We start from the raw sequence: 20,028 nt of genomic DNA, 5'->3' as shown, positions 1-20,028 counted from the left end.
GTTATTGGTGTTAGGGCTTCAACATTTTGAGAGGACACAATCAGTCCATAACCAATGGGGATGAGGAGGACAAGGATGCAGCAACCTGGTCTTTCATTTCATCTCTGCGGTTTTTGCCAAAATGCCTGTGTCTGCATTCACTCCTCCTGCGTGGGCTGTACACAATTCCAGCAGAGGCCCTGGCCCTTCACCCCCTGCCCAGCAGTCTCTGACCTGGTGGCTGGTTTATCCCCACTTCCTATCATTATCCAGGCAGAAGATGGACCAGGTAAGAGACATGACTTCTAGACATTCATGTTACAAGTTATCAGGGTAGGAAATGGCATTCCCCTCTCTGCTCTTGGGGTTCATTTTTCCCATCTTCTTCTCTTACCAAAGTTCTTTTTTTTTACTTAGTTTTGATTCTGAAGTTTTCTTTCTGACTTTATTTATTGCTGGAGATCACCGCCTCTGGAATGTCTGAGAGAGAGTCCATGGTACATCACATCCTACCCACTCTCCCTGGTAGGAGAACAGGGTGGTCCGGAGGAGTCTCTACCTTTGTGGAAGTTTTAAGTCTTACCCAAGGCTGCCCAAACCATCTCTATATCTTCATCCAAAAAGGAATTTTGAGGATTACATATGCATCTGTTCCGTATCACATCTGTGGAAGGTTGAGTTAGGAGTAAAACAGATAGGGCCCATGCCAATTTTTTTTTTTAATTTTTTTAAACTAGTCATCAGCTAGTCTCTAGCCTTTTCCTCCAATTGACTGAAACTACGGTGTTATTTTTTTCCATTTAACCTATCTTTGGTTAATATTGTAAGATTTTGAGATCTGAGTTTACCTACCATCTTAAAGCATGTGTTTGGGATATCTGTTTTAGATAATAAATGGATAATAAATACTATTGGTAAAGACATAAGTAAGGAAATTTGTTATACTTCACTACTTCCTTCACTGCCACACTCTATAAATGGGCCACATTGTTTTTATTAATATCACCTAAGTTTATTTCACCAAAGCAGGGGTTCCTGAGGTCTCTTATAGACTTCGGCAGTAGTGTATACCCTCAAATTGTATGTAAATGGTATATATGCATTTGTATTTTTTCTTTTGAAAATGAGACTGTTATTTTTCATCAAATTCTCAAAGAGGTATGAAACATAAAAACTGGCTACAGTAATGAGCAGGAAAGCTGCCAAGAATGGAGAACAATGGAGAATTAGAAACCATTTACAAGAGTTTGGATTCATTCGAATAATAAAATCAAGTGAAAGAGTTTTCTTTTAAATTACATGGAATTTGGAAAAAGCTGAGAGGACTTCGAAGAAAGTTTAACCATGGGTGTTTGTGACCCTGAGCATTGCAGGTAACACAATCCTACAGAAAAGATGGAATAAAAGGAGTATACACACTAAACAATCACCATTCTGAGGATCCTTCCACATCAATCCATCAGTAAGGACAGCTTACTCTGAGCTTATTAGCACATTAAGCACAAATGACCTAATACCTTCATTAAATTTTGAAAAGGCTGACTAATCCTCTTAGTGGACATGTCCCACATTTCCATCTAAACAGAAATGACATTCTAGAGAAATCAAGGGTCTAAAGGCTTTCCTGGAGAAAGAATGTCTCCACTTCTACTTATTGCTGAGTTAGGGAAAGAGAAACAATTACCTTAAAAAAGGCACAGCCTATAAATAAGTTCTATTCTCAATATACAAAACAAGCAAAATTGATTCAGCAACAAATAAGAAAACAGGAGGCAGATCCTCAGAATCATATACTCGAGATTATGATCCTGATTTTGTGTGAGTTTCTGATGTACACTGTTTCTTTATATGAATATAGACTGCACTGCTATCATTTACAAAGGATTACAAATCTTCCTCAAAACCTATTAGTCCAACCACTTTAGAGGTTTGGTTTGGCACAATCTACAGTCTGCAGCTCATGTGCACTTTTGGTAATTAAGAATAAGTAATAATGATGACAAACAACCCACCAGCTGTACAATGATTTATAAGAACTGTCTTGTGCATAGAACCAAGCACTGGCATGTGTGGCCCAAGTAACTATAGAAAGCTCATGACTTTATGAAATCAAATACAGAGATTTCCTTTCTTACTCCTACACATTCCAACAGAGACATACGTAAGCACTTTTGTACAATTTAAACTTGGAGCGATCTGAGTGGTAATATCAACTGAAACACTATGCATCATTTAAGCTGAAAAAGAAAAAAAATATGGTCTTGTTTTTTTTGGGACAGTAGAAAGACCACAAGGAATTTTCTAACTGTGTGGTTTAACTGCCTGAAACCCTTTTTGGAACAAGGCAGATTGTAAATGAATAAACCAGAGCTGTGTGACCTTGGGTAAGTTAATTTCAACTCTCCAAACTTCCATTTCTTGCATTAGTCTGTCAACTACAAAGAAAACAGTATCACCTAAAAGAAAACAGAAAAACAAGACACACAACCAATACTGCCTACCATCTTGGGTTGGCTGGTTGATTTTTGAGTCATATAAATGAGAGCTAGTTGGTGGCTGGAACACCTAGCACTCAAGAAGCCCTTCATGTCGACCCTCTTCCCTACGTGGACTAAAATGCTTAGGAAAAGGAATTCTGAATTTTATGATCACATCTGCTAGATCTCCTGCAGGCCTAGCTCACTGCTGTGAGTGGAATGGGTAAATACCTTCTGAAGACACAACTGAGTTGATTCACAAAAGAATGCCTAGTACACTAAGTCTTCAAAGTATAGAAATGATCTTAACCTGGCTTTGGATAAAGAAAGCTACCAGCTTCCTGTAGATCCAAACTCACACAATCCTCAGGCCAGGTCACTAGATCTCCACTGTGTCAGTTTGTTACACACTGGACTTCCAGAAGGCAAGATCTGCTTTTTTTTTTCTTTTTTTTAATCTTTTGTGCCTGTCCATAGAATATAAGGCATGAAGAAGCAGCTTAATAGATGTTTGGTGAATGAATTAATAAGTGCATAAAAGAAATGATGGTAACATCAAATATCAGATCATTTGACTTCTATCATGAATAATCTGAGATATATATACAAGTAAAAAATGATATAATAAACTCCTATGTGCATATCATCTAACTACATCAATCACTAACTGGTGGCCAGCTTAATTTATTGATATTCTTCGATTATTCTAAAGCAGTTTCAAGACTTAGTACAGGTTTAAGAACCTTTAAGTAATGAGATTTTACTCTAAAATTCTAGATATTTGTACCTCTATAGTAACACACAATACTACATACAGATCAATAGAAGTCATCATCATTTGGTCAAGAGAAGAGCTGGGACACAAATAAAAGGAAACCAAACCTTTCCCCCAAATCACTATGGATGAGATGGTACTGGTGGTAAAAAGAAAAAAAGAGAGAGACAACAATTCTACAAATATCTGCATGAGAAAAAATAATGGCTTGGGAGGAGGAAGACAGTATTAATTCACCTAACAAATCCTCATTGAAGGCTGGAGGGTTTTGGGGTTTTTTTTTTTAGCTTTTTCACCTTTTTAACAAAAATATTTTTTAGAGAAAAATCCAGAAGATTAAACAGAGGAGGATGCCAGTCTGAGGAGGGTCAGTGTCAGCCAGACACTACAAAGCTTAAGCCAAGGAGAAGAGGGGGGATTTGACCAGACGCCAAAAAGGGAGGGCGGGATAGACATGGCACCACCTTGATCCTTGAGAAAATGTGGGATCCTAGTGACAGTACGCGGTAAAGCTGAAGAACAGAAATAAAGCTGGCAAAACTGATTCCTGCCCTCTGGGGTCATTCTCAAGGAGAAATCAACCAACTGGAAAGTTAAAACAAGGAGGGCTTTTAAGGGACTTTTCATCCTGTGCCAAATTAGTCCAGCAACATAAGGCTGCATGGCTTGAAACTCACTTGACCTGCACTGACCACATTCATGTAGATTCCCATGCTCCTCAGTGAAGTTAATCCTGTACTTCCTAATAGGGCTGGCAACACCGACTTCCCCAACAGAATGGAGAAGACACTTCCAAAGCAAAAGAGAAAAGGTTAAACATCCGAAAGACAGAGAACATCCTGGCAGGAAGGCCTGCTTGCAAAGCTGGCCCTCAGTTGGTGTCCGGGAACCAGGCTGGCAAACAGTTCTTTAAACTGTTATAAAATATCCCCTCTAAGGTTAGGATGGCCCGCCATGCCTAAACTGTTTGTACATAAATATGCATATTTGGGGGTTATGTGGAACACCTGCTTTCCATCTGGGAGTCTGGAAGTCTGGTATTTGGTGGTCAAAAGATGCCCATGTGAGTACCTTCCAATAGGCTGGTCTCCAATGGGCTTTCCTGAACAGAAGTATCAAACATATGTTATTGTCTTTTCAGTGCTGGGGGAAGTCCGCTCTGTGTGACCTCTCCTGGGAAGGAAGAGCATGAGCAAAACTACATGTGGATTCCTCCACATTCTACTCAGGTTGCCTTCTCTCTGTGTGCCTTTACTTCATTGCTGTGATGAATCTAGCTAGGAGTACAAGTATAGGCTAAGCCCCTCCCAGCACATCCCCAAATATGGCAGTGGTCTTGAGGACCCAAGACTACACTTACTGGGAAGACTTCTATTTGGAGGATACTATGTAGTGGCCTGCTTCATCAAGTAAACATTTAATCTACTCTTTTAGCTACAGTGGAAATTGGAGAATTCGTAGAAGCCTAACAGAAATAGAACTGCCATGCCCCACTGTGTATGAGCTAAAACTGCCAACCCTTAATTTAGCCATTTTCCAGCTACCATTCATTAGTCAAAACATTTAGTAAGGTAGGACACTAGTGTTTGCCATGCTAAGGATGCAGGAACCAAAATACTAGCACATGGTCAGCTCTGTTATCACTGAGTGTAGCAGTGGTGTTTCCCAATGGCTTTAATTTCAGGCAAATTCAGAAGAATTCAGATGAGACAACAAAAAGTTGCACCATGAAAACCTGGCCAGGACAGAGGTGCCTTCTTCAGTCTGCCTCAAGTCAATTTCTTTCTGCTTCTCACCCAGGCAGAAGTCTGAATATTAACACATCTCAAAATAATGGGAAATGGCTGCCTTTCATTGTTTAAGGGCCATGCCTTTCAATGTGGGCTCATTCTTTCCATGGCCAAACTGAGCAATCAGTATTTTAATAAAGGGTTTCCTTGGTGGCTGGCCCCAAGTAGGCAACAAAAACAATGAAGTGCCACTGATGAAATAAAGTTGGAATCTGAGATGAGTGATATCCTTATCTATTCCCCCCTGAGAAGAAACAGGGAAAATAGGTCAACAGCAAAACAAGAAAAGCTAAGCCTGAAGACATGGTCTAGACCCTAACTTCTCATGAATGTATGGCAGCTCTTGGTTTCCCTATGGTTCTAGGTTTTTGACCAGAAATTCTTAAAATTGCACCTACATTTTTTCTGTGTATATCTTTTTTTAAAGATTTTATTTATTTATTCATGAAACACACAGAGAGAAAGAGAGGCAGAGACACAGGCAGAGGGAGAAGCAGGCTCCGTGCAGGGAGCCTGACATGGGACTTGATCCCGGGCCTCCAGGATCAGGTCCTGGGCTGAAGGCAGCACTAAACCGCTGAGCCACCCGGACTGCCCTCTTCTGTGTATATCTAATAGCATTATTTGAGAAAAGGAAATTGGCGAATTCATAGAAGCCTAGCAGAAACAGAACAGCCATGCCCCACTGTGCATGAGCTAAAACTGTCAACCCTTAATTTAGCCATTTTGGAATCCTCTGGGAAGAGGGCCCCAAGCTTCCATTGAATTTTCAAACTGGGTCCTAATATAATAAAACATCAAAACTATTGCTCTAGACCGAGGAAGAGTATGTCAGGTGCCAAGTAGAATTTAAAATGCTAAATGACTAAGTGGCAGACCAGAGGCCCACCCCACCAGGAAATGGGTAAGAGCACAGTCAGGGATGGAATGGGGATATCAGGTTGGAGACCAACAGCTGGGAACACAATTACCTAGAAAAAAAATAAATTATGTTAGAGTTGAGAAAATAGTCAATTCTGGCTTAAATACTGGTCTGAGAACACTTAAGAAGAAAGTTAAAGAAGTTCTAGCCAAAATCATGGGAACAGAACAACAAATTCAGATTTGGGTGACCTCAAAATGCCACTTTCTACCAAAAACTCTGTTGACCAGACTCACTTGATCTGTTTCCCTAAGGACTAGGCCTAATTAGCAGCAGGTTTTAAGGACATGCTGGAGCTACCTGATGGCACCAAAATTTAAGTTGAATTAAATCAAAGTTGATGAATAATTCATGTATCCATAAATTTATCAAACTGCAAGTACATTGTGTTGTAAACTTTCTCACACTGTCCAAAGATGATTTAGTTGCAACCAAAACAGTATTAAACTGACAGAAGTAAGAAGGGATTTATTAAAAGGAATCAGCAGGAAGTGGAAAGAGCTAGAACTCAAGACTGCTCTGAATCAGTACCTGAGGCCATCAAGAGTCAACCAACAACTTTCCATTTCTCACCTCTGCACCCTCTTCTAATGAGATTTCCCATCCTTCCCAGGCCTCTCTGCCTTTTTCTCCTGGGCACCTGACCCACCACCAGGGTCTCTTGAGCCTCGAGCCCAGGGGCAATCTCACAGTAACTGGCTGAGTTTCCACTTATCCCAATTTCAGATCTCTGGAGGAGAGAACCTGACTCAGCCCAGACTCCAATGAAACTCCTCTTGAACATCTAGCCAGCTCTCACCAGCAGATCTAGGTTAGAGAGGTACCATGTCTTATAAACCCTATAGGAGGGATGAGCTCCACAGCAAGCAGCTCTCAGAGGTACTGGGCTGTCTGCCAGGACATATTTGTACTAAGTGACTGGGGGTCGGTACAGATGAGGGGGATCAGAGAGAGGTAAAAGAGGACAAGACAGAGTTCAGAGTCTAGAAAAATACCCTTCTCCCTGCCTTGCTTATCTAGATAGTAGCAGGACATCTTTCCAGAAAAAGAAAGAAAGAAAGAAAATAAAAACATTTCCTCTGCAAGCATCCTAATCTGATGCAAGTGACCATATTGTCATTGCATAGGCTTCAACAGTATACATACTTTATTAATATAGACTTCTGTTCATCCCAAAGTTTTTGCTAAAAGCATATAGCCTATTCTCAATTCCCTTATTTGAAGTTTTGAAAAATCAGTTCTTTATGTATTATTGAAGTGATACTTTATATTTTCCCACTTACACTATTTGGTGTACTTTTGGATTTGTGAAAATTTATTTGAGATCTTGAAACATTCTATTTTTAGTGATTTAGTTCAATCTACATATACTCTAGATCTGCTATTTCTAAGGATCAGAACATAGCTGTCCCATCTATTGGACAGTGATCACATAGATAAAGCTTTCTATTTACAGCCACTTAGAACGGACAGAGCAGCAGTATAGTCTAGGGTTTAACGGTCCCACCTCCAGAGCCAGACAGTCCTGGGTTTAAATCCCAGCACACCATTTACCACCTGTGTGAACTTGGGGAAACTCTTACCCTAAGCCCGTTTCTTCATTTGTAAGATGAGGAGGATATCTACCTCACAGAGCTGTTGAGCAGGGTATTAAATGAATTTATGATGTAGAATTCTTTTTTTTAAGATTTTACTTATTTACTCATGAGAGACACAGAGATTGACAGAGACATAGGCAGAGGGAGAAGCAGGCTCCCATCAGGAGCCAGATGCAGGACTTGATGCCAGGACCCTAGGATCACAACCTGAGCTGAAGGCAGATGCTCAACCGCTGAGCCAGCCAGGTGCCCCAATGTAAAATTCTTTACAGTATGAGCACTTAATAAATATTAAGCTTTCTTATTATCTGTTAATTATCCTGATGCTGATGAACACAAGGAAAGAGATGATAAGCAGAGTTTCTTCACTGGAGTTGGCAAAGGTAACTGGGGAGGCCTGAAACATCATTAGTGATAAATACATAATCACACCTTTGGCCAAACCTATGGAATGTACACCACCAAGAGGGAACCAAAGAAACTCTGGACTTGGGACAATAATGATATGTCAGTATAGTTTCATCAACTGTACCAAATATAACACTCTGGTGTGGGATACCGAGAATGGGGAGGCTCTGTGGGCGGGGGAGGAAGAGCAGGGGATATATGGGACACCTCTGCAATTCCTTCTCAATTTTGTTGTAAACTAACACTGCTATAAAAAATAAAAAAACAGCAATAAACATGAAGTCTTTTAAAAGATACACATAAGGGATCCCTGGGTGGCGCAGCGGTTTGGCGCCTGTCTTTGGCCCAGGGCGCGATCCTGGAGACCGGGATCGAATCCCACGTCAGGCTCCCGGTGCATGGAGCCTGCTTCTCCCTCTGCCTATGTCTCTGCCTCTCTCTCTCTCTCTCTCTCTCTCTCTCTCTCTCTCTGTATGACTACATAAATAATAATAAAAAAAATTTTAAAAAAAAGATACACATAAGTCATTAAAGTTGTTTAATATAAAAAATGTGTATATTTATACACACATTTTCAGACAGTGACAGTGTAAGGTTAAGGGATAGGCTTTGGAGACAGACTGGGCTCAAATCCCAGCTTGGTCACTTTCTAGGACGATGGCCTTGAGCAAGTGATTAAGCCTCCCTGAGCCTCATCTTCCTCACTTGTGCAACAGCAGTAAGATGACTACCTCGTGTGGATCAGCTCACCTCATCTCTGCAACAGCTCTGTTGAAGAGGTACTTTTGTTATTTCTATTTCACAGAGGAGGAAACTGACAGTGAGAATCAACAGGGTGACCAAATCACACAGAAGTCACATACCTGGTGGAGCTGTCAACCCAACGAATCTCACTTTAGAGCTCACTGTGCTACATTATGTGATCCTATATAGAGTATTTCAATAAAATGTCATAGAAAAAGCTAAGCCTAGTGCCCAGCACACAGTCATCCCTCTGCCAATATTGGCTATTATAATTACTATTATTCTTAATTTTACATTGAGAGAAGTGAAAGAGACAGCTCTGAAAGCTGGGGTTTTTGTTTTATAAAAGAAAAGAAAAGTGGGCACATCCATGCAAATGGTCAAACCCATAAGCACCCCAACCCCACACTAAGGAAAGGCATCTGATGGTACCTTCACCATTGCTCACCTACCCATCCCCTACCAATCCCTCACTCCTGATTTCTTTTTTTCCTTTCCAAGAACTCTTGGTGTTGCCCAAAAAAGAGAGATGAACAAAAGAATCTTGTTCCTCATCATCCTTAATTCTACAAATACTGATTGAGTACCAAGTTCCAAGCCCAGAGCTAGGCTCTAAGGACTGTCTTTGCAGCTCTGTGTCTCCAAGGACCTTGGCAGATAATTTCTGAGTGGGCCAGCTCTCCTAGGCATGCTTTCTTTCTCCAGCTCCTCAATCTTCATCTCTAACATGAACACATTCTCATTATTAAAAAATATTAAGAAGTCCTTCCTTCTACTGAATCAAAAATTCACCTCCTAGCAAGTTCCACTCACCTGTACTGACTATGCTTTCTTAGATAACAGAAAATAAATCTATCCCCTCACCTTCTGATATGCAGCTCTTTGATTTTTTTGAGACAGGCCCAGTGCTTTGTCTATACTGGACACTAAAATGCTGTAAAATGAAAGAACCTTGTCTCCCAAATTTTCTCATCACACGATGCTAGTACCATGGGAAAACACTACCTATCCCCTCCAGAGCCACACCTAGGCTCAGAGAAGGGACTTCCTGCAGCATAGCTAAACAAAGAGAGCAGAACTGAGAAGACAATGCCATTATTATCTTCTGACTCTCCTTTGAGGAAGGAGAAAGGCACAGAGAAAGTTTTCTGTGGTTTTAAAGCTGCTTCTTAAACAATCTAGAGAATGCAAGGCCCTATTGAGGGAAAAAAAAAAAACTAACAGTAAAGTAAGTGTCCATGGCTATGTCAAGATGCCAACATTCAAAAAATTGGGAGAAGGGGGAAAAACCACCCCTCCTGCAATTTGTCAACTCTTCTTGCCATGGGGTTTTGACTTCTAAACTGAACCATCACTACTCAGGCAAACAAAGCTTTTAGAAGCTTTGGAGTTTTATTACCATTGCTGTTGTTTAAGATATTTATTTTTCTCTCACATGAAAACTGGTGCTGCCTAGCAACCCAGTGCCAGCAAAGCTAAATCAAGAAGCATTTTAGGCTGCATTTTTTTTAAAAAAGAGATTTCTTTTTCCCCTGAATGACAGGCACACTCTAAGACTAAAAAGGTTCCTTGCACCTCAAGGAAAATGGTTTGCATACTACTCACTTGGGCCTCTTTCATAGTCAAGGATGACAGAGACCAAGTGAGTAGTATGCAAGTAGTATGCGAGGCACATCTTCAACAGAGGAAGGTTAGGATGTGCCTCGCCTTTGCAGCCACAGGAGCCGAGGCGTGGGATGCCCCAAACCAAAACCAGTCTACATGCGGCTGTTGCTGGATTGCAGGTTGAGATCGACTAGGGAACCCATCCTACCACTGAACTTGGGACGTGATCTTCTAGCTTTTGGCAAAGACAAGGATGTAGGTCAGAAAGTTGGTCCCAAGGTTAACAAGAGGAATGCAACATGCCATTTGGTGTTCTTCACGTGTGCATGTAATTTAATATTCTGACTGTGGTGCATGCCTGATAGGAAACATGTATGCCCTTCTCATCTTGACTCCTCTGTGACTGGAGGTACACTGGCCCTTCACAAGGATTTTGTAACATACGTTACAGGCAGGGTTACTGAAGAAACCTCAGAACAAGAACAGAACATCAGCCTTTTCCACAAAGCATGAGCACCACAAATGGCCCTCCATTTTCTCACCAGGAAAAATGAGACAAAGGCTGCCAGCGTACCGTTTCAAAGACTACATTGTTTATTTTTTTAAAGTTTTAAGAATTCTTATCAAGGAAAATTCTTATGTAAATGTGATTATCTCTTGGTACCTTGTGGTCCACAGAAACTGAAGTATATAAAGGCTGACACTAGAAAAAACCTTCATGACCTACTGCGTATCACAGAATCCGTGAACACCACGGCAAACTGAAGCACCACACAAAGCTAAAGGCAACTAGAGCACCACATCTGGCATATCACACTGAAAATTCAATTATAATCCTTAACAAGATAAATATATGGGCATACCTCAAAGATATTGCGGGTTTGGTTCCAAACCACTGCAACGAAGCGAATATTGTAATAAAGCGAGTCAAATGAATTTTCTGGTTTCCCAGTGCTATGTTTACCCTGTACTGTAGGGTATGAAGTGTGCAGTTGCATTGTGTCTAAAAAAAATTTAAAAACAATGCACATTCAATAAAAAAATACTTTATTGCTAAAAAATGCTAACCACTATCTGAGCTTTTGGCAAGTTGTAATCACTGATCACAGATCACCATGACAAATATAATAATGAAAAAGACTGAAATATTCCAAGAAAGACCAAAACGTGAAATGTGACAGAGACACAAAGTGAAATGGTGCTGAGAGATGGTTGCTCCCTGCAGGGTTGCCACAAACTTCTGATCTGTAGAGAACTCAGTATCTGTAAAGGGCAGTAAAGTGAAAAGCAATAAAATAAGGCATGCCTATAACCTGAATCAAAATTATATAAATTGTGTAAAGTGATTTAGTTGAGACTCACATTACATATCTTACTTCATATGAATTGCCAATATAAGTATTAACATGAAATAAGACAGATAATAAAAGAAAACCACATTGATTTTAATGTTTTCTTTGATGATTCTCAAAGGCTCTTCATAATCGTCCAGGCCCCCTCAGGGACTGGGGGAGAGACTAGGCAAGGGTCACATTATAAACACAAATTTCTGTTATAACACTAAAAATGTGTACAATAGCAGAATGAGCTCCATTTCAATAAACTCTATTAAATCCCAAGAGGGTTCTTTAACATACCTTTCACAGTTCCCCTAAGGAGCCCCCAACCCCAGAAATTAGCTACCAGAACACTAGAATTGAAACTGAATAGCAAACTGTATATAATTCAGGTGCTAGCAGTCCTACCCTTCTCTTTCCCTTCCCTGTCCTGTCTGTGCTGACTTTTTCCACCTGTGTATTCTGTTGTGCAGGAAAAATACAAGGTAGAGCGTATCTGCTACTACCCATGGCTGAACACTCACTCATTTAAGTCTTCAGCTCTTGCTTCCAAAAGACATCTACCCTTGGGGTAAGTACTCATACTCACCCAAAGTGACAGTGTCCAGCATCACTGACAACGCCCTTCACAACCCAACACTGAAACTTGGCTGCGTTTCTTCTGGCTCCTGTTTTACCACTAACCAAAAAATCTTGGTGTTTCTCAAGGATATTGCTCTTAACCTTCTCCTAGTTATGAGAAGCAAAAGTTTGGGAGTCAAACAATCCTTAGTTCAACCCAAGTGTTGCCTGCCACTCACCAGCAGTGTGCCCATAAACAAGCTAATTTCTCACCCTTCAGTTTTCTCACATGATATAAAGGGACAGTATATGTACTAAGAGTTCTGTATATATACAGGGATACTATTTCATATGTATGCAATGTATATTTTACTTTATGTCTATTTTAAGTACCTAATTATATCTATAATATCTATTTTAAATATCTAATATCTATTTTACATTCACAGATGTAGACACTAGAGTTACAGGAGACAAGTGCCCCATGTAGTAGACCAAAAGTGCATAATAAAACAATGAGCATACTTACCTATGCCAATCTCATGCCTTTCTATCTTATACTTTCTACCACTAAATTCTCTCACAAATTTGAGTCCCACATCTCCAACTGTTTGTTAGACATCCAAACAATTCAATTCAGCATTTTATAAACTGGACTCTTGTCCCAAACCCATTTTTCCTTCTTTTTATTAATGACACCAAGATTCTCCCAGGATTGGGTCCTCAGTCATGACCTACTGACCATCATTTATAACATAACCCTCTGAGATGGCCCACAGATCCAATCCCTGGACTGTGTCCACTGTGCCTCAGGAGAGGACTCCTGCTCCCCTTGAACTCCCATTCTCACTACCATATCCTCAACTATGTGCTGTGTGACCTCTCCCCTGGTCTGTTATCCCTCTACTTTCTACTTGCTAACCTGCTGCCAGATTAACCTTCCTGAAGCAGTTTACCTAAAAACCATGAGAGGCCCTGGTACCCATAAAATGAAATCCACAAGTCCTATGGTGACATTCCCAACTTCCCCACACCTGGCCCAAATCTCTTTCCAATCACATCTCATGTCACTCGCCCGTGTTCCAACCGAAGCTGCATTCCCAGAACACACACCTACTCTCTCTGCTTCTCTGATTACATGATTTCCCCATACCTGAAATGTCCTCTTAAAACATTTCCACCTGTTCAAACTCCATTAAAACCTATGCGAACCACCTAGTCAGGAAACGTTCCAGATTCCTCACAGTCAGACATAAATTCTCCTCTAAAGTCTTGGCAGTTTTATCTGCATCTGAGAGAGCTTACTCTCCATGACATCCTGCAGTTACTGCCGGACAGATCTTTTCCCTGCTGCACTCATTGCCTTCACTTCCCTCAAATCTCACACCACATCTGACTCCATGCAGGTGCTCATCACAAATGTAGTGCATCAATCCATAAGAAGTATATTTTGTCAAGAACAAAACTTATGGGGGCACCTGGGTAGCTCAGTTGGTTAAGCGTCTGCCTTCGGCTCAGGTCATGATCCCAGGGTTGTGGGACTGAGCCCTGCACTGGGCTCCCTGCTCAATGGGGAGTCTGCTTCTCCCTCTCCCTAAACTCCTCCCCTGCAGCTCGTGCTCACTTGTGCTCTCTCTCAAATAAATAAATAAAATCTTTTTTAAAAAGCAAAAAAGAACAAACTTATGAAATTCATACATAAATTCTAAGGTACAATCCCAATTTGAAAATCCATGGGAATTTCTCAGCACCCTTTTCCACCTGGGAAATGCAATTTTCTGGTTTGCACGGGAAGAAAGACCTTGATAATATTTTTGGCCCATGAACACTTCTTTAAAACAACATCTTAATGTATTGTGTGGGAATGAGGCCAAAACATGTGGATTAAGTTTCCTATAGAGTACATACGGGTCTTACGTAAACAGCAAAGAGGCTAGGATAAAATGTGATCTCCAAGGCAGATTAACTTGGGTCTTTTTCTAACTCTAAAATTAATCTAGAGCTTTCTTGCTTTAATTATATGCTGAAAGTTTCCTCTTCTGCTTTAGTGACTTTCCTGGTCAGAGTCAACATTTTTCACATTCCTAGGATGAAAAAATAAGTAACTGAGGAAAAGAAAAGGCCTTCTTTCTATTGTCACTCTCCCTTCCGTCTGCTCTCCTTTGTAGATACTATCTAGGCCTCTTCATTCCCTCTCTCACTGCCCCTGCTTTTTGCCCCCCTATCTCTTATAATTCTTTCCTCCCCCAGAAGACTCTTCTTTTTAGCCCTTCTATCCTCCTTCCTCTCTTTCTCATTTTGTTCTCAAACATTTCCTAAGAGGAACCATATCCCTCCCTCACCACATTCAAGTCAAACACGAGATCTTTGGGTGGTAAACATGGATCAGTTGCCAAGGAAACCTGAGGCTCCTATGGGTACATGCATCCATGTGAAGTTTCTCTGCCCAACCACTCTCATCAGCAGAAATATCCTTCCTCATAGCAGAGCCTGGACTCTGAAGTGGAGTCCAGCTGAGCAGGAATAAAGAGCTGGGAGTGAAAGTAGACAAGGATGAAATTGGAGAGAAAAGAAGAGGAAATGGGGAAATTAAGTTCTCAGAAATATGAACTAATCCAAGCTAACAGCTCCCCACCCCCAGCAACCCTGTTGCCTCCTCCTTGATAGGAAAGTCAGTGCTTTAATTTACATTGGCTATGCATTCACAGCATTATCTAGCATAGTCACAGAAAGGCAGAGGGGAAAACAGAAAGCCCTCTCCTTAGCTCTATAAAGCTTCAGCTCTGAGAGAGGGTTTGGTTTCATCTGCCATCACTATTATAATTGCCTCAGCGATGCCACTTGGAAATTTCTATAGGATTTGTTAACAAGGTGAAAGCAGCACTATCTACTTCCCGAGTAGAAAAATCATGGACTTATCTTCTCAGCTCCAAATAGGAAAACAGAAAGCTGCAGCATTTGATGGCAATCCTTTCATCCAAGAGCAAGACCCAGAGCTAGTATTTTCACAAATAAACTGCATAGAAGTTCCCTAATTGGGATTTAATCTAATGATAGCCATACCACTAAACGTTGTTCCAAAGCTTGTGGGTCTATTTATGTTTTTCTTCTTAAAGATTTCTTTATTTATTGGAGAAAGAGAGAAAGAGAAAGCAAGTGAGCAGGTTGAGGGTGGAGGGCAAAGGGAGAGAGAATCTGAAGCAGACTCCACACTGAGCACAGAGCACGATGTGGGGCTAGATCCCATGATCCTGAGATCATGACCTGAGCCAACACCAAAGGTTGGACACTTAACCAGCTGTGCCACCCAGGTGCCCCTAATTATTTCTTCATCTAAAAATGTTTATTAGCCATCTTTCCTTAAAATTATCTGTATATCAAAAAAAAAATTATCTGTATAGCTTAGGGCACCACTTCCTATCTAAAAACAAGCAAAACAAACAAACAAACAAACAAACAAACAAACTTCTTATAACAATGAGCAAGCTACTTTCACTATAATGGACAAGAAAATCTCTGACCAGAACCACTCTTCACACAAGCTAGAATTGCTCTAGCAAACAGCAAATGCAACAAGGCTCTTGCTCTGCCTTGCTCATAGAGACTATACCTCTGTTGTTTCTTTCTTTCCCACTCCTCTGACCCTCCTTAAAATTTACTGAGTTCATTAATTCATCCAATAAACATTAACTCAATGCTTAATATGTACCAGGTATTATTCTAAGTATAAAAAACTATCTCTGTCCTCAAGTATCTGGCAGGGAAAAATAGATAACTATGACAATAAATAAATTATATAGCATGCTAGACAGGGACAAATACTATGGGATGCAAGTCCCAAAATAGGGCTCCACCTCCCAGACTGTGAGCTGCTTTCCATCGGGGACTGTATTGTTCATCTTCGCAGCCTAGCACCTCATACACGCTTGGCATATAGTGCAATCTCAGTTGAAAACAAGCAAACAAACAAACAACAAACCTCTAATAAACAAATGAGTAACCAAGCATTTTAACAGTTCTCAAATTTCCTATCTTAAAAGAAGTGAGTAAAATTATAAGCAAGGTCCTGAACTATGATAATGAGAAAAAAACTACATAAAAGTTCTTAAAAGAATCTATTGTATTTTGAAGACTCTTATAGTCCCCTGATCATAGAGAAACAAGTAAAAAGCTGTGTCACTAAAGAGATTATTCATTTTAAACCAAAATTCTTAACCTGGGGTTCCCAGATTCAGGGATGCATGTGACTCCCCGGAAACTGTTAGCACCATATGGGACATAAGGGGGAGTTACAAGTGCGTTTTTCTAGGGAGAGTGTGACACAGATTGGCAAAAATATTTTCCCTGTGTTACAGAAATAGAATTTGAGAAATCCAAGGATAGGACTGAAGGTTGCAAAGAATCTAAACAGTCCAATATTATATTGTAGATAATCATTTGCATCTGGGTAAATGCTTAAACCAATGAGATAACAGACGACCCGGTAAACTTCAGATTTACGGAAATCCAGTGGAAGACCGAAGCTCAATGGGAACATCTCAGAACCAAACTCTTTATTATAATAATAACAAAACCATTTAAAGGTAGTGGGGAATCTTATAGTTTCGTATGGAGATAAAGCCAAAAAACAGGGAAGGAAAAACAAAGAGAGTTTACCTTTTCATGGTTTTCAATTAAGATTTCCACCACGATGTTCTGAAACTTCAAATCCATGATGGCAGCGACAGTTTCTTCCTGTGGCCTCATCAGAGTTGGTCCAAACACCACCCCTAGATTTGCCACAGTCATGAGGTTCTGCTTGGAGTGATTTGAAACACTGATATGGAAGAGGTAGGGAAAGAAAGTCTCCAGTCAAAAGAGAGCCAAAAGCTGGGGAATATACGATCTTCTGCTAACTCTTTATTTCCTTAAAAACAAGGAGTCAAGATATTCAACTGTCCTCAATGTCTGCTTCTGAAATAATAGGATCTGACAAGACCCTAGGAGGTGATGAAGCCCCTGCCTACCTTCCTACTATTCCTCTGTTCTTGATGCTTGGCTGTAACCACAATGGCTTCCTTAATAATTCCATGTTTATGCTAGGTTTGTGCCCCTCGAAGATCTTCTTTTACTATTTCCCTCTACTTTTAGTATCCTCTTTTTCCCTAGACTATTATATCCCTGGCTTCCAGTAATGGCCAGACTGTATGGTACCTCTGTTAGAATTAGCTACATAGAACTTGGTCAGAGCACCCATATTCACCTCTTTGGCCCAATTCACTGTGCAGTGACCAACCTATACAATTGTTCTCAGAAGCCCTGACACTTAATTCAGGTCTCAGTTCAAAGGTCTCACCCTTAAGATACCTTCCATAATAACCCTCTTCATAGTCCCATAGCCAATATACATTCTCTAACACCTCATTGTAGCTTGTTTTTTTTTTTAACCACTTATTACCTGAAAATATTTTGTATTTTTATTTGTAATCTGTTTATGATATTTTCCCTTTTAGAAAGAAGGGACTTCATGAAAGTAAGGAATTCATCTATCTTGTTTGACTATGTATCCACTAGCACCTAAAAAAGGCATTCTGTAAATATGTGTTGGCTAAATGAATGAATGGCTACACTAGTAGTAAGACATTTTGGAGGATGTAATATCCTCTGACTTTCAGTTTCTTTTTATGTAAAACAAAAACATAATAAATAATATAATTGAATTTAAAACATTCTAAAACAGCATTCCTCAGCTTCCTCTTACCTCTAAAATTCTGCAATTACAGTGATTTAAGAGTCATTTATATTTGAAGAAAGGGCTAATTTCTCCATGAAATGATTACATTTTGCTTGCTTTTTAAAGAAGGAGTAAAAAGACTAGAATGGATCGTATGAAATAACTACCTATTACTGGATTAAACTAATTTAAAGGCCATGTTCAAATTTAGAGTTAGGTAGGTGTGAAACTAGGCTAAATTCACTAACAGACTTATAATCACATTTCCAGAATCTGTATACAGGGAAGTGGATAATATTCTCTTCTTTTACTTCCAATCAAACCCCAAGTTGCTGGCAGTGATGTTAAGCAAATAATTATACTACTTCACGAAAGCATCATATTTCAATGCTCTTGTCCAAAACATACACAGTGAGTCAACTGTCCAGCCTGGCTTTCCAGGCGTGGTCCTGGTATTGTGTAGAGAGCCCCACTTCCAACCGTTACGAATCCAAGAACCCTGCATGGCACCCAGAGCAAAGCAAAGAAAGTAGGAGAGAAAGGGGCTTACTTTGTTAAGTGTTTCACCAAAATATCCAACATTTCTTTATTTTTCTCTGGCAGTTTGTGTACCAAGAAATGGATAGCATTAACACGAGATTCTGGGCTTCCACTTTCTTTAAAGAAAAAAGAAAAAAAATAGATTACTCAGAATCAAATACAGTCCTAAAAATCAACCATTACAACAGCTCATCTGTTCAATATCTTTAAACAGAGAATTTAAATGTATTTTGTCACTTTTCAAAAAACAGGTGGGGGACCTATCTTTTGCTGTATTCCTTAGTCCTCTGTACCTCTCCTATGAGATACTTTCAGTGTGAATGCAACAAGTGCCTTCCCCTTGGATGATATTTAACAACAGAGGGCTACTACAGCTTCTCCTTCCTGCACACTACAGTTCAAGTCTGCTTATCATTTGCAGAGTCGTATCACTGTCACTGCCCTATGATGGAATGCAAATAAAATATGGGCAAATAAGTTCTTCCCTCTTAGGGTTGAGTTTTATTCCCCCAAAAGGACACACTGAAGTTCTAATCCCTGAGTGTCTCAGAACATGACTGTTTTAAAATGTACCTGGGATTTGTTTTAATCAGGTATGGTAAGACACGCAGACATGGAAATGACTGAGTCGAAGGAAGAGGTTTATACTCACAGTCCCTAGAAACAGGAGGCATGGTATGCCAGGGTCAGTCAAGAGGCAGAGAAAAGAGGAGAAAAATGTGGGCAAGAGGCTTTATTGTGCCTTCCATGTGAAAAAACAGGCGAGGCAGAGTAAGCCGGCTTAGGATTGGTTGGTTTGAATTACTTTAGCAGGCTCTGGGGCACAGGGGCTGTGTCAGGCATCAGGTACCTGGCCCTGAGGTGATCAGGGCAGAAGAATATTGACATGGAGCGTAAGAGCCCAAAAGACAGAGTAAAAGTGAGAAAATGGGCTCTGGATTGGTTGGCACATGGAAAGTATGTTCAGTTTACTACCTCAAGGACTTGGTTAGCCCCAGGAAGGGCAGTCTCCCCAGGGTCAGTAAGGCTCCAGATGTCAAAACATCAGAATAAAAAGCCATGCTTAACATAATGACCTTACTTGGGAATAAGGTCATTGCTGAAGCCATCAGTTAAGGTAAGTAGGGTGGTCCCTTAATCTAGTATGTCTGGTGCCCTTATAAGAAAGCAAAGACACAAAGAGAAAATGGCCATGTGAATGTGAATATAGACACAGGAGAATATATCATGTGACAATGGAGGCAGAGATCGGAGTGGTGTGTTTACAAACCAGGAAATGCCAAGGACTGCGGGGAACCACCATATGCTGGAAGGGGTATGGAAAAGCCTTCCCTGGAACTTAGAGGTCGGCCCTGCCAACCTACACATTGATTTTGGACTTCCATTCTCTAGAACTGTGAGTAAATGAATGAATGAATTTACTAATTTATTTACTTATTTATTTATTGACTGATTGGTAGATTGATTAATTGATGAAAGCCATCCAGCCACCCTAGGGAATGAATACATTCACTTTCCCCTTTAGACTCTGGAATAAATTCTCCATGGCTCTTATTAACAAACGATGTGCCCAAATTCC

The 20,028-nt window shown here is 40.3% G+C and overlaps 1 protein-coding gene across 2 annotated transcripts in view; it reads right to left on the bottom strand.

Moving 5' to 3' along the window:
* ARHGAP10 (Rho GTPase activating protein 10) overlaps window positions 1-20,028 on the bottom strand; it is a 312,621-nt gene that overhangs the window by 82,576 nt on the left and 210,017 nt on the right. For both annotated transcript variants that reach the window (XM_072724789.1, XM_026018180.2), the window contains 2 exons: window positions 18,460-18,565; window positions 16,853-17,012 (listed from right to left, as the gene is read on the bottom strand). In XM_072724789.1, coding sequence (XP_072580890.1) covers window positions 16,853-17,012; window positions 18,460-18,565 — 266 coding nt within the window. The remainder of the gene's footprint in view (window positions 1-16,852; window positions 17,013-18,459; window positions 18,566-20,028) is intronic.

Source organism: Vulpes vulpes, chromosome 10 (genome assembly GCF_048418805.1).
Source record: "Vulpes vulpes isolate BD-2025 chromosome 10, VulVul3, whole genome shotgun sequence".
Classification (NCBI taxonomy): Eukaryota; Metazoa; Chordata; class Mammalia; order Carnivora; family Canidae; genus Vulpes; species Vulpes vulpes.
Note: the sequence above shows the minus strand (reverse complement) of the source record. Positions and strands in the feature narration are given on the sequence as shown.